We start from the raw sequence: 15,837 nt of genomic DNA, 5'->3' as shown, positions 1-15,837 counted from the left end.
ATAGTCAAGACTACAGACTGATCTATAGTCAAGACTGTAGACTGATGAGTAGGCAAGTCGATAGACTGATCTATATACAAGACAAGAGAATGATCTATAGTCAAGACTTTAGACTGATCTATATGCAAGACTATAAACTGATCTATAGTCAAGACTTTCGACTAATCTTTAATCAAATCAAAAATCTACTCAAGACTATAGACTGATCTATAGTCAAGACTACATACTGATCTATATTCAAGACTATAGACTGATCTTTAGTCAAGACTGTATATTGGTCTATAGTCAAGACTAGATTGATCTATATCGACAATACCAGAGACTAACCTATATTCAAGATTGATGTCTAGAAATGACTATAGGCTGATCTGCAGTTAAGATTACAGAGTGAAATACAGTCAAGACTATAGAGTGAAATGCAGGCAAGATTATAGACTATTGTTAAGTCTAGACTATGGACTGATTTATAGTCAGGACTATATTCTAATTTTAAGTCTAGACTATAGTCAAGACTACAGCCTGACCTATATTCTTGACTATAGACTAATTAAAGCTTTTTGAGAAAACTTTAATATAAAAAAAGCTTTTCTTAAAATGTTTCTTTTTAAATTTTTAGAAAAATATTTTTTATTTTCTAAAATAAAAGTATTACAATAAAGGTCCATTCATTTAAACTACAATTAAAATTAAAAAAAAAATCTAAATAATTTACAAGTAAAATATCTGTAAATTTACAGCATAAAAATTAAATCAAGAAAAAATTTACAAAAGAGTCTACTTCTTATTGGCACTGCCAATTTTTTCTTTACGTTTCTTAACATGTTTCTTAATCTTGACTTTACGTTTTTCGGCCTTGGCTTCCTTAACCGCTTTCTTGCGCGCTTTTTTACTTTCAGGTGATTCATCACGAGGACGTGAAGAGTTTTTAAATTTAGGATTTTCATCATCATCATCTTCTTCTTCGGTATCAGTTTCTTCGTCCTCCTCCTCCTCTTCATCACCAGCGACTTGTTGTTCCTCTTTAGATTTCTCCTTGGATTTTTTAATATTTTTCTTATTTTCCTCCGATTCTGTTAGAATATCTGGTTTCTTTTGCACTTCCAATTGATCGTTAAGACCCGTAATTTTACCATAAATCAAATTAGCCTTTTCGCCCTTTTTAGCTTTGTCCACATCACGCTCAAAATAGCGCACCTCATCCAAACGCTTGGGTATAAAAGTATTTTGCCAAACTGCCTCATCGATTTTCTCTTGCGCTGTTATTGCCTCAAAATCACGATCTTTAATTTGTTCGGAAATCTTTTCCAAACAAGATTCCATATTTTCCTCGGTTATAGTTTGATCGGTAATAAAATCAAACAGTTCCTTAACAGTCATAGTAGCCACTGATTTTTTACGGAAGAACTCGGAAACATTGGTGCAATCTTTACGCAAGAAATCAAAAGCATGTGGATGATCATGTTCCACAGACTGCGAGACATCTATGATGATAAGCTGACCATCTTGTACTAAAATATTGAATTCCGAAAGATCAGCATGAACCAAACGACATTTATTATAGATTTTCCACATTAAAACCACACAGTCACGATAAAGTTCTCTGGCCTTGGAAGTAGTTATCTCTACATCTTTTAGTTTAGGCGAGGGCCAACCATTTTTGCCACAAAATCTCATAACCAAAACATGGGAACGCAGTAAAATGGGTTCGGGCACTGGCACCCCAGCATTAAACATTCTTAAATAGTTACGCATTTCCTTCTCCGCCCATGTGCGTACCATTTTACGAGGATTTGATTTACAATAACCGTGACGGAAACGAAACTCTCCACTCACATACTTATCACGATCTTTAAACACTAATATCGAGGTTTTATAGATCTTTATAGCAAACTCATCATCTGTATCACGGGCCAAAGCATGATAAACATTGGCCTCTTTGCCGGTGGAAATGCAACCATTGATTTCTTGAATCAAGCCACGATTCAATAGCTTAAACAAAATCATTCTAGTACGAGGATCCATTACCTGTTCTGCTGTGGCTCGATCATGTTTATCACGTATTTTCACTTTATTATCCTGTTTGGAGCCAAAATTAACCAATCGATTTGCCGCCTGAGCCGACATATTGGTAGTGGGATCATATTTTTCCACATTAATGCGTGCTGAATAACGTGTAAACATTTTTTCATTAGGTTGATAACTGCTGACACGTTGTGTGGAATTGGAGCCACCTGTATTACCACCACCACCTCCTCCTGAACTTAAAGAAACTTGATTGTGGTTGTGTTTCTGAAAACCTGCATAATTCTCCTCATAATCATAATTATCCTCATAGTCTTCATCCTCCTCATAATCATCATAATCCAAATCACACTCTTCTTCATTTTCCTCCTCCGCCTCCTCTTCTTCATCTACATCCTCATTTAAAATCTTTTCTTTTAAATCATCTTTTTCATCCGGTTTTTCATTTAAATCTTTAAACATAACATGTTTAACCGTTAATTTACTAAATTCACTGGCCAAATTTTCCTGTTAATTTAAATAAAAACATAATTTCATAAAATTTTCCATAAAAACTAGATTTCATTGAAGAGCTCTCACTTTAAACGGCTTTGGTGCCTCCTCCTCTTCTTCGGCATCACTAAATTGATGTAAATCTGTCATAGTTTAGTTTTTTCAACAATATTTTTATTTATATTTGATGTTTTCCCCAATTTTTATTAAAATTTTTATACAAAATTTGTAATTAAAAGAATTTATACAAACTTCCACACGTGTTTGTTGTTTATGTTTCTCAAACTGGTGAAATTGTCAAAATCAACAGCTGTTTGTATAAATAAAAACTTGGCTGCACTTTTAAGCAGAGCTGGCAGCAAATAATTTCATTTTCTAATTATTTTATATATTTTACAGAAAAATTATTTAAATTTTAATAGAGAAATCCATATTTGAATTAAAAAATATAAAAAATATTCAATTCAATTAAATTTTTAATTAAACTATTCAAAATCAATCATTTTCCTGTTAAAAAGATTAAATTTGTGATTAAAATAATAACACTCCCATGCCCTCTGTTTCATTCCTTTATATTCCCCTAAAGTATGGCAACCAGAGAGTTGCGCCGATTCGGCTTAAAGCCGACTAAGCCTAGCCGCCGAACAAAATGTCAAAACCGGCGCCACTGAAAATTTTTCAGCTTAATATACGGCTTAAAAATTTCGCCATATTTTGTACAATTTACAGAAAACTTTCGCTAAATTTATGGAATTTTACAATATAAAATTAATTTGTTTTCATTTAAGCAAGTTTTCTTTTATCTAATAATAAGCCGCTCATTGAATTTTGATCGCTGTAGAACTTTGCTCAACGTTCGATGTATCTGCTTCGCCTCAGATATTTTCGTGTTTTACGCGCCAAATTCGAGTCGCTGCTTTTGCTTCAAACCAGCTTCGTTGACGCCAACGGAGCTACACCTTTTTACATTGCTGGTATGTCATACCGTAAAGGGCTAGGATATCGAACATGTGTATTTTAAATGGAAAGTGCAGTTGATGTCAATTCTGCCGACTGCGAAAAGAAATTCTGCTAGAATTTTTCGCGCCAAACTGTTTTCTGCATTTTTTATTTGCAAAAAAATCTGTTGTTGTGTGTGTGCAAAAATCTAAAATGACAGTAATGATATTCTTTGAATAAAAAAATAATTTTTTACTAACAATTGAAACTAATAAGATTGTATGCTACACTACTATACCGAGGGTCATTGAGCAAAGAAACAGCAACGGGTTTAATTTAGTTAAATTGTTAATAACTACGATGAAAATGTTTTTCCAGGCGGAGTTTGTTTTCGTTTAATACCCAAAAGTGTTTATTGAAATGTAGATTTGGAAGATTAAAAAATGTAAGTAATGGTGTTAATTATTTATTTATTTGTCTATGAAGAACGTCTTTCTTTTCAAGAAAGAGGAGGCATCATGATGGTCTCCTGGAAGAATGCCCACAAGAGAGTGGCAATTGTATACCTCCCTAGTCACCTAGGCGGGTGGTGACATGGTATATTATCACCTAGAGGCAATGGAAGGAAGTTGATTGCCGTATTCAGGGGGTCTCCTTGGGATACATACTTATTATTATACCATTGATCTCAGCAGAATCACTAACATACACCCATAATAATGTGCCTTTCAGTGAAGCTCTTGTTGTCTCCAAACACTATGGTGGCCGAATATTTACAAGAAACAATTGTTAAGCCGCCTTTTATACAAATTTATAGCTTTGTAGAGAATGTCTTCACGGACCTAGAGGATATAACCTGGCTAGGTATGTAGATGTTGTTTGGGCCAAAATATTGGTACTAACCATTGTGGGCTTTATGTCGACTTTAGATCCCTTATAGTTGCCACACTATACCAAATAAGCATTCTTGCTGGAATTAAAGTTTAAAACAAGTTTAATTCCAGTCAAACATTCAAATTTCAAGTGTTGAAATACACTTTCATTACACTTTAATTCAATAGCATTCTCCAGTGAAAACGAAACTTGAATTCAAGTCGAACATTACAATGTTTTTACAGTATAATTCAATGCACGAAATCTATATATGTACATACATACGTATATAAAATTCTAACGTTACTGACTGACTGACTGATTCATCATCGTAGAGCCTAGAGCCTTGAAGCTAAAGAGCTGAAATTTGGGCAGGAGGTTGCTCTCCCACCAAATGTATCCAATAAGACGGGATTTTTGGAAATTCGAATTTTTTGGGGGTTAAAAAAGGGTAAAAACGTAAATTCGGTAACCTCAAATCTCATAAACTAGAAAAGTTACAAAAACAGTAGAAGCTTATCGTCGTTCATTTAAAAAAAAGCGGACAGGTGTCCGGTAATTTTTTCAAATTCGGCCCCTTTGGGGAATAAACGGGTAGAAACTGTAATTTGGTACTTCTTTTGCACCCCATGTATCCAAAGTATATTAATAAAGTAGCGACATCTCTTGTTGTACAACAACATCTACAACAACCACATATATTTTGTTTTTGGAATAATTTAAGATTGTGTCAAAATAAAATTTCCTTGAACAACAATGTGAACAAAACATAAATAAAAAATATTACTTTTAAGTTAAAAATATTAACAATTTAATTATATTATTATATATTATACAATTTATTACACTTTTAAACTACTTTAAAACCACTTTTAATTCACTTTTTCAACTTTTCACAAATTTTAACAAATAGCAAAACACAATTTAAAAATGGCGACGTAAACAATGTTAACAATTTTCAAAACAAACTTTGACAACTTGCTTCATTTATCTAGTTTAATAAAAATAGTCAGCTGTTCAAGTGATGCTACTTTATTAATATACTTTGCATGTATCTTTTAAACCAGGGAACATTCAAAAAATATTTTTGAATCCTTCATAACTTGACGAACAAATAAAAATATGAATTTAGTACTTTTTGGATATTCGGACGTTTAAGGGGTGAAAATTGTATCTATTTTTGGTACTTTTTTATAAAAAACTGTTTTTGGTTTATTAACTTATATATATGAATACATAATAACGGGCTCCCAATACGATGTTGCAACTGGTACTTTTTAGACTTAGAACTTAGAAACATGTAATTAAGCACTTGAGAATTTATAAAAGTGGACTTTTTGGTACTTTTTCGTTCTTCAAAAGGTACTTTTTGAGCTTGCTACAAAATATGAACCTCGAAACATGAAATTAAGCACTTAGAGCCTGGAGTAAATGAGAATCTATAAAATGGGAACTTTATCGTACTTCGACTGGTACTTTTTGAGTTTTCCATAAAATTAAACCTAGAAACATAAAAATAAATATGTAGAGCCCGGAGTAAATTATAATCTATAAAAAGGGACTTTTTAGTACTATTTCGTTCTTCGACTGGTACTTTTTGAATTTTTTATAATATTGAACCTAGAAACATGAAATTAAGAATGTACAGCCCGGATTAAGTGATAACATATAAAAGGGAACTTTTTGGTACTTTTTCGTTCTTCGACTGGTACTTTTTGAATTTTTCATAATATAGAACCTAGAAACATAAAATTAAGAATGTACAGCCCGGATGATCCTTTTAAATGATGTTGTTCTGGAAGAACTTTAACATCCATGTAAACATTTTGGGTAATAAATTGTGGGACTACCAATGAGGGGAGCGAAACCTCCCATATGAATTAAATACAAAAATTCGTTTATCTGAGAAACTAATAGAACTAAATTCTTCAAATTTTGCACGAAGAACTTTAATGTTCATCTGAACATTTTGGAGAAAAAAGGGCGAACTTTCATCTGGGGGCTTCGAGCTCCCATATGAATTAAATAGAAAAATTCGTATATCTGAGAAACTATTAGAGCTAGAATCTTCAAACTTTACTGAAAAACATTTAGAGAATTACGGGCGGACTTTCAATGGGGGGCTTGGCACTTCCCATATGAATTAAATACAAAATTTTGTATATCTGGGAAACTATTAGATTATTCAAATTTTTCATAGATTAAATTAAAATCTCAATTAACGTTCGGAATAATTGGCAAAATTGCAATAATTTGCGTGGAATCTCCCATATGTAACAAATTGTATATCTGGAAAACCATTGTAGTTAGAATATATATTTAGTGTCCACCGATATATTTAGTGTCAGTCGCCGCCGCCGTTAATCTTTGTCGGCGCAGGGCTCTGATGGCAATTCGTTTATTAAACATCTGTCATCTTGTCTCTTGCATTCACATGTGTGTTTGAGGTAATTTTTCTTTTTTTGCCGAGTTCTCGTACAAATTTTCCGGTCTAAAACTGTGATGTAAACTTTAAAATTGTGCAATTAATAACATAAACTACATGTCTTTGCAGGTGATAAATAGATTTTATAAATTTACCCCCAAATTCCATCATTTGAAGCCGCTATTAGCAGTGCAATATCAAGAATTTGCCAGCGTAGCAGTAAAACGAAAAGAAAGAAATTTGCTAAAAAGTGGTGAAATCATCCAGTTTTCTTACGACTTTACACAAGGAAGTAGACGTTATAAGAGTGCTGCACAAGCTTCAGTAAAGTGGGGCAGTAAAAAGTCCAAGAGAAACGTTAGATTGCAATTGAAAGATATGACCACCCCCGAAATGGAAGAGCAATTGGCTCCCTTGAGAGCTTTGGTATTGGAGCAGGGTAATTTGGTGCGTGAATTGAAAGCCAATGGAGCTGCTGAAATTGATGTCAAGAAAGCGGTAGCTGAATTGAAATTGCGCAAAAAGGCTTTGGAGGACAAAGAATTGGAATTGACCCCCAATGTGGTGAATTTTGATCGTTCCAAAATGGAAGATTTGCTCAAGCGTAGATTCTTCTATGACCAAAGTTTTGCCATCTATGGTGGTATAACCGGCCAGTATGATTTTGGTCCCATGGGCTGTGCTTTAAAATCAAATATTTTGTCTTTGTGGAGACAATTTTTCTCTTTGGAGGAACAAATGTTGGAGGTGGATTGTTCTATTTTGACTCCTGAACCTGTATTAAAGGCTTCCGGTCACGTAGATCGTTTTGCTGATTTGATGGTTAAGGATGTTAAGACCGGTGAATGCTTCCGTTTGGATCATTTGATTAAAAATGCCTTGGAAAAGTTGTCTAAGGAAAAGACAGCCACCGCTGAACTTAAGGTCGAGTGTGAAGATATTGTTATAAAATTGGATGGCATGAATAAGCAGGAAATGGCTGATATATTGCAAAAATTCAACATTAAATCTCCACTAACCGGCAATGATTTGACCGAACCTATAGAGTTTAACCTGATGTTTGCCACCCAAATTGGTCCCACTGGTTTGGTTAAGGGCTTCTTGCGTCCCGAGACTGCTCAGGGAATTTTCGTCAATTTCAAACGTTTATTGGAATTCAATCAAGGCAAATTACCATTTGCTGTGGCCCAAATTGGCAACTCTTTCCGTAATGAAATTTCTCCTCGTTCTGGTTTGATTAGAGTAAGAGAATTTACCATGGCCGAGATAGAACATTTCTGTGATCCTGCCCAAAAAGATCATCCTAAATTCGAGTTGGTGGCTGATACTATGATGACTTTGTATTCTGCCTGCAATCAAATGGATGGTAAATCGGCTCAGAAATTAAGCATAGGCGAAGCTGTCAAGACCAGTCTAGTGGCCAATGAAACTTTGGGTTACTATATGGCTCGCATACATCAATTTTTGTTGACTATTGGTATTAAGCCAGAGTGCTTGCGTTTCCGCCAGCATATGGGCAATGAAATGGCTCATTATGCTTGCGATTGCTGGGATGCTGAATGTTTGACTAGTTATGGTTGGGTAGAATGTGTAGGCTGTGCTGATCGTTCTGCCTATGATTTAAGCCAACATATGCAGGCTACTGGTGTCAGATTGGTGGCCGAGAAACGTTTGCCTGCTCCCAAAACTGTCGAAGTTTCCGAAATTGTACCCAATAAGCAAACTTTGGGTAAAACCTTCAAAAAGGATGCTAAAGCCATTACCGATGCCTTGGCTAAGCTATCTTTGGAGGATATTAAAACAGTCGAACAGCAATTAAACGATTCCAAGGAATATACTCTTAATGTAGCAGAAGGTTCCACCTTCAAACTTACTCCTGATACCATTTCCGTCAAACACTCTTCAAAAACGGTGCACGTTGAAGAAATCATACCCAGTGTGGTGGAACCGTCGTTTGGTATTGGCCGTATTATGTATGCTTTGTTGGAACAGAATTTCCTTTGCCGTGATGGTGATGAACAACGTTGCTATTTCACTTTGCCTTCCGTGGTGGCTCCTCTGAAATGCTCCATTTTGCCTTTATCCAATAATGCCGAATTCCAACCTTTTACACGCCAACTTTCGCAAGCCTTGACCAAGGCCGAGTTGTCACACAAAGTTGATGATTCCAGTGGCTCTATTGGTCGCCGTTATGCTCGTACCGATGAGATAGCCATACCTTTTGGTATTACAGTAGATTTTGATACTCTACAAGAACCTCACACTGTCACTTTGAGAGATCGCAATAGCATGAAACAGGTTCGTGTCGATATGTCTGAAGTAATTGACGTTGTCAAAGATTTGTCTACTGGCAAGCTACAATGGGCTCAAGTTTTGGAGAAATATCCTTTGTTCGAACAGCAAGAGGCTACCAAGTAAATGTGTTAGAAGACTTTTTACACATTTTTTTATTTCTATTTATTTTAAGTTTTTTTTGGTTTTTATTGCTTTTTTTCGATTATTATGCCTTTTTATAAACATTTATTATAATTCAAAAATTTTAGTTTAACTGCATTTAATTCTCACGAAAATATTATGAAAAAAGTGTTTAACACTTCAATTAATAAAGTGCTTAATGAGACATAAAATAAAATTTGTTTTTATTTACTCAAACTAGACTTAAAGAGAGTGGTAGTAACATAGAATTTGTTAGATTTGTTTTCAAATTTGCAAAAATTTTATTAAAAAGGTGTTTAAAATAAGAAAAAAAATGTTTCTATTTTTGCTTCAATTTCACCTAAAATAAATAAGTCAAAGTGTTAAAATAACTGTTATATTGATTTGTTTACCTTTTAAACTAAGATGACCATACTGTTTGAACTTATAACTTTAACATATAAGCTTGCCATATTGTTTTTAACAAACAAGTTAATGTTTATTTAAATTATCATCTCTTTTATAAAAATATAACATTTATTAAATAACTTTCAATATTTTCTTAAAAATTTCAAATTAACGTTTTAAAAAACTGCCATATTACGTATGTTTAACTTTCTATTACTTAAAATAGCGTTTTTTTCTTTTACAACCATATGGCACCTCCAAAATTAGCTTATGACAAGATTTTAGTTGGCAACATCTGTCAAAACATGTGCCAAACTACTTAATCTGACACAATGTGGTTAGTTCGTTGAAATGTTTTTGCAAATAAAGTTTTTTTAGTAACGCGCAAAGTAATAAATAATATTTTTAAGATAAATATATTAAATATTAACTAAAAAGTTTATAAAAAAACAAATAAACATTTGCTAAAGCAACACAACTCAAAATAAAAGCAATTAAATAAAAAATTAACACAAATAAATTAAAAGGTACACTAACGAAAATTAGAAAAAAAAACGTGAGTGAGCGTAAAGCAAAACAACAACAATAACGATAATAGAATCTTATAAGAGACTTGTCAAAGCAACGGCAAAAAAATAAGGAAAATTCAATAATTTTTCTTCTTTTTTACGAAAAACAACTAATAAATAGCAACGCAATTAAAGAAAATAAACAATTAATAAACTAAAGAAAAAATCCTAAAGTTTCATAATATCAATTGCATTGAATTTGTTAAATTTATTGTAATATACTAAACCGCGTGCTTTTTTGCGTCTCCTATTGACAGCATCCCTCCCACCAACCAGCCAATCTATAAAATAAACACATTTTTTTTGTTTTGTTTTCAATTTTTAGCTAAAAAATCTATTCCCTAATAAAACAAAAACTTAAATAATAAAAAAATAAGGTATTTCCATAAAAATATAGTTATTTTTTATTAAATTTATATTAAAGTTTCAAATTCCTTTACATTTAGCACTATGAAGTACATATTAGTTACCGGTGGTGTTATTAGTGGTGTTGGTAAAGGTGTTATTGCCTCCTCATTTGGTACTTTATTAAAATCCTGTGGTCTAGATGTTACTTCCATTAAAATAGATCCTTATATCAACATAGATGCCGGCACATTTTCACCCTATGAACATGGTAAGTTTGTTTTCCGATATTTTATTATTATTTATAAATAATTGTTGAAATTATTAATCAAATGGCAATAAAGTCATGAAATTTGCCAGTAACTGGTTTATTTTGTGATGTTATACCTACAACGTTTAAGATTTTTTGTTAAGTAAGGTATAGAATAAAAAATAATTTCTTAAATTTTATATTGTTTATTATGAAGGTCGTTTTTTGATTTGTTTTATTTATTTTTTGTATTTCTTTTTTATTTTTGTTGTCTATTTTAATTTCCTTTTTCCGTTGTAAACATTTTTATCTATTAAATGTTATTTAACCCTACACCAATATACATACATATGTATATGGAGGTATTAGGGGTTTGTAAGGATGTTAGTAACATCTAAAAGCGAATCAAATTTTTATTTATAACAGAACTAGAACTGAACTAGATCTGAACTAGAACTGAACTAGAACTGAACTAGAACTGAACTAGAACTGAACTAGAACTGAACTAGAACTGAACTAGAACTGAACTAGAACTGAACTAGAACTGAACTAGAACTGAACTAGAACTGAACTAGAACTAAACTAGAACTGCAATACAACTGAACTAGAACTGAACTAGACGAACTAGAACTGAACTAGAACTGAACTAGAACTGAACTAGAACTGAACTAGAACTGAACTAGAACTGAACTAGAACTGAACTAGAACTGAACTAGAACTGAACTAGAACTGAACTAGAACTGAACTAGAACTGAACTAGAACTGAACTAGAACTGAACTAGAACTGAACTAGAACTGAACTAGAACTGAACTAGAACTGAACTAGAACTGAACTAGAACTGAACTAAACTAGAACTGAACTAGAACTGAACTAGAACTGAACTAGAACTGAACTAGAACTGAACTAGAACTGAACTAGAACTGAACTAGAACTGAACTAGAACTGAACTAGAACTGAACTAGAACTGAACTAGAACTGAACTAGAACTGAACTAGAACTGAACTAGAACTGAACTAGAACTGAACTAGAACTGAACTAGAACTGAACTAGAACTGAACTAGAACTGAACTAGAACTGAACTAGAACTGAACTAGAAATGAACAAGAACTGAACTAGAACTGAACTAGAACTGAACTAGAACTAAACTAGAACTGAACTAGAACAGAACTAGAACTGAACTAGAACTGAACTCGAACTGAACTAGGACTGAACTGGAACTGAACTAGAAAAGAATTAGAACTCAACTAGAATTGAACTAGAACTGATGTAGAATAAAATTAATTCAAAATTCTGTATAAAATGAAAGATCTTTATAATACAAATTTCAAAAAAATTTTGTTTATTAAGTAAATAGAGTGTTCTTCTTATTCGCATTGTCTAATGACATCACAATCATTTACATGTTTTGTCTTTTTTTTTTTCTGCAATTTTTTTTTTGAAAAACTGCCAAATATCTACTGCGTCTGCTGTTCTTTTTTTTATACATATTTTTTACAAAATAAGAAATTGTCGTTTTATTTAGGGATTCAAAGAGACCCAAACAGCAATGTCAAATATTAAGCAGCAATTATTAAGAATAAAAAGTTAAAAATATAAAAAATAAGATAAAGTAATAGAATTATTAATTATTTAAAATATTTATTGGAATGAAATGCTGAACTTGTTATATTTTCTATTATGATTAGTTATTAATTACTAGTGGTTATAGTAAATAAATATATAGGTTACAAAGATAACATTGCAACCTTGTTTTACAAACTATTTTATAAAATGAAAACTAACTACATAATGAAATAATAACATTAATAATTGAAACAACACTAGAATGATTACAAAAAATTAAGAAAAAAGGAAACCCAAAAAGATTACAAAGTTTTGTCATTTTTAAACAGAAATTCAAATGGAAAATGAAAGTTATCTCTGACAATTTTTCATTAAAGACTAAGGAAGTTAATAAACAGCACATGTCTGCTTGTTTATTAGAATTTTAAGAAAAAGGCGCATTTAATGTAAATAAAATATTAATATTTAAATTAGTTTTCAAAACAAAAAACTAAACAATACACAAATGCTTTAGTATTACTATGCAAAAATTTAAAACAGATTAAATTAAACAAAAAATGAAAAATAAACAAAACAAATGATATTTTTGCTTTGCACAAACAAATTTAAAATTGAAAACAATTTTGAGATAAAAGAAAGGAAAAAGCAAGTGCATTTTTACTTATTATACGTTTGGCATACAAATTATTTAAAAAATTAATTAATAAACTGAAAAACTTTTAGTTTTTCTTAATTTTATTTTAAAATTATTGAGTTTAAAAGAACATGACGTAGTTTTGAGGATTTTTTTATTTCTTTTGAATTAATTATCAACAAGTGGCACGAACATTTTTGAAAAACGTAAGAGAGAACTAGAACATAACTAGAAAAGAACTAGAACAGAACTAGAACAGAACTAGAACAGAACTAGAACAGAACTAGAACAGAACTAGAACAGAACTAGAACAGAACTAGAACAGAACTAGAACAGAACTAGAACAGAACTAGAACAGAACTAGAACAGAACTAGAACAGAACTAGAACTGAACTAGATCAGAACTAGAACAGAACTAGAACAGAACTAGAACAGAACTAGAACAGAACTAGAACAGAACTAGAACAGAACTAGAACAGAACTAGAACAGAACTAGAACAGAACTAGAACAGAACTAGATCAGAACTAGAACAGAACTAGAACAGAACTAGAACAGAACTAGAACAGAACTAGAACAGAACTAGAACAGAACTAGAACAGAACTAGAACAGAACTAGAACAGAACTAGAACAGAACTAGAACTGAACTAGAACTGAACTAGAACTGAACTAGAACTGAAATAGAACATAACTAGAACAGAACTAGAACAGAACTAGAACAGAACTAGAACAGAACTAGAACAGAACTAGAACAGAACTAGAACAGAACTAGAACAGAACTAGAACAGAACTAGAACAGAACTAGAACAGAACTAGAACAGAACTAGAACAGAACTAGAACAGAACTAAAACAGAACTAGAACAGAACTAGAACAGAACTAGAACAGAACTAGAACAGAACTAGTACAGAACTAGAACAGAACTAGAACAGAACTAGAACAGAACTAGAACAGAACTAGAACAGAACTAGAACAGAACTAGAACAGAACTAGAACAGAACTAGAACAGAACTAGAACAGAACTAGAACAGAACTAGAACAGAACTAGAACAGAACTAGAACAGAACTAGAACAGAACTAGAACAGAACTAGAACAGAACTAGAACAGAACTAGAACAGAACTAGAACAGAACTAGAACAGAACTAAAACAGAACTAGAACAGAACTAGAACAGAACTAGAACAGAACTAGAACAGAACTAGTACAGAACTAGAACAGAACTAGAACAGAACTAGAACAGAACTAAAACAGAACTAGAACAGAACTAGAACAGAACTAAAACAGAACTAGAACAGAACTAGAACAGAACTAGAACAGAACTAGAACAGAACTAGTACAGAACTAGAACAGAACTAGAACAGAACTAGAACAGAACTAAAACAGAACTAGAACAGAACTAGAACAGAACTAGAACAGAACTAGTACAGAACTAGAACAGAACTAGAACAGAACTAGAACAGAACTAGAACAGAACTAGAACAGAACTAGAACAGAACTAGAACAGAACTAGAACAGAACTAGAACAGAACTAGAACAGAACTAGAACAGAACTAGAACAAAACTAGAACTGAAATAGAACTGAACTAGAACTGAAATAGAACTGAACTAGAACTGAACTAGAACTGAACTAGAACTGAACTAGAACTGAACTAGAACTGAACTAGAACTGAACTAGAACTGAACTGAACTAGAACTGAACTAGAACTGAACTAGAACTGAACTAGAACTGAACTAGAACTGAACTAGAACTGAACTGAACTGAACTAGAACTGAACTAGAACTGAACTAGAACTGAACTAGAACTGAACTAGAACTGAACTAGAACTGAACTAGAACTGATCTAGAACTGAACTAGAACTAGAACTGAACTAGAACTAGAACTGAACTAGAACTGAACTAGAACTGAACTAGAACTGAACTAGAACTGAACTAGAACTGAACTAGAACTGAACTAGAACTGAACTAGAACTGAACTAGAACTGAACTAGAACTGAACTAGAACTGAACTAGAACTGAACTAGATCTGAACTAGAACTGAATTAGAACTGAACTAGAACTGAACTAAAACTGAACTAGGACTGAACTAGTACTGAACTAGAACTGAACTAGAACTGAACTAGAGCTGAACTAGAACTGAACTAGAACTGAACTAAAACTGAACTAGAACTGAACTAGAACTGAACTAGAACTGAACTAGAACTGAACTAGAGCTGAACTAGAACTGAACTAGAACTGAACTAAAACTGAACTAGAACTGAACTAGAACAGAACTAGAACAGAACTAGAACTGAACTAGAACTGCATTAGAACTGAACTAGAACTGAACTAGAACTGAACTAGAATTGAACTAGAACTGAACTAAAACTGAACTAGAACTGAACTAGAACCGTACTAGGACAGAACTAGAACTGTACTAGAACTGAACTAGATCTCAACTGGAACTGAACTAGAACAGAATTGTTCTAAAAATCTAGTTGAATATCAATATTCACAACACTTATGAACACTCTTTTATCCTCTACTACTTTTAAAGCTGTCGGGTTTAAAATTCTTTTATTATCTAAACAATAACGACTTAATCTAAATTGTTTTAAAACATTTTACAAACACACCACAACTTTTTAGCATTGAAAACTATGTAAATATAAAACAACTAAAAAAATAACGAACTTTAATAAGTACTAATTAAGTCTTCAGTAAATTCCCTGATGAAACCTTAACCACTTAAATGCGCGACTATAAAAAAAAAGTAGTAGTATATAAACTATACAGTGTTTGCACAAGTATATAAAATGAGTTTATATAAAGTTAGCAAAAAACCAACAGCAAATATTAACATTGTTGCTAAAAACAAAAAGCAATACAAAAAATTTAACGACAAAAAAAAAAAAACTAAGTGAGCT

At 32.3% G+C, this 15,837-nt stretch overlaps 3 protein-coding genes across 5 annotated transcripts in view; 2 read left to right on the top strand and 1 right to left on the bottom strand.

The window, feature by feature from the left end:
- Nucleotides 1-597: 597 nt before the first annotated feature.
- LOC119600225 (serine/threonine-protein kinase RIO1) lies at nt 598-2,811 on the bottom strand. The gene is made up of 2 exons (XM_037950320.1): nt 2,602-2,811; nt 598-2,529 (listed from the first exon to the last, which is right to left on the bottom strand). The coding sequence occupies exons 1-2, from the start codon at nt 2,662-2,664 to the stop codon at nt 775-777; spliced, it is 1,818 nt and encodes a 605-aa protein (XP_037806248.1). The 5' UTR covers nt 2,665-2,811; the 3' UTR covers nt 598-774.
- A 3,854-nt stretch (nt 2,812-6,665) lies between these two features.
- LOC119600228 (glycine--tRNA ligase) lies at nt 6,666-9,383 on the top strand. Of its 2 annotated transcripts, XM_037950329.1 has the most exons (2): nt 6,666-6,773; nt 6,881-9,368. In XM_037950329.1, the coding sequence occupies exon 2, from the start codon at nt 7,130-7,132 to the stop codon at nt 9,167-9,169; it is 2,040 nt and encodes a 679-aa protein (XP_037806257.1). In that variant the 5' UTR covers nt 6,666-6,773; nt 6,881-7,129; the 3' UTR covers nt 9,170-9,368. The 2 variants fall into 2 exon arrangements, with proteins under 2 accessions (XP_037806257.1, XP_037806256.1); XM_037950328.1 differs by lacking the exon at nt 6,666-6,773 and having other exon boundaries at nt 6,823-9,383.
- A 517-nt stretch (nt 9,384-9,900) lies between these two features.
- LOC119600221 (CTP synthase) overlaps nt 9,901-15,837 on the top strand; it is a 42,003-nt gene continuing 36,066 nt past the window's right edge. The window contains exons 1-3 of one of the 2 annotated variants that reach the window (XM_037950315.1): nt 9,901-10,101; nt 10,469-10,520; nt 10,590-10,759. In XM_037950315.1, coding sequence (XP_037806243.1) covers nt 10,594-10,759 — 166 coding nt within the window. In that variant the 5' untranslated portion in view covers nt 9,901-10,101; nt 10,469-10,520; nt 10,590-10,593. Of the gene's footprint in view, nt 10,131-10,468; nt 10,521-10,589; nt 10,760-15,837 lie in introns of both variants that reach the window. The other variant, XM_037950316.1, reaches the window with a different exon arrangement.

This window comes from Lucilia sericata, unplaced genomic scaffold (assembly GCF_015586225.1).
Source record: "Lucilia sericata isolate MDLA Ls3-8-SP2 unplaced genomic scaffold, ASM1558622v1 Contig000108F_arrow, whole genome shotgun sequence".
Taxonomy (NCBI): Eukaryota; Metazoa; Arthropoda; class Insecta; order Diptera; family Calliphoridae; genus Lucilia; species Lucilia sericata.
Note: the sequence above shows the minus strand (reverse complement) of the source record. Positions and strands in the feature narration are given on the sequence as shown.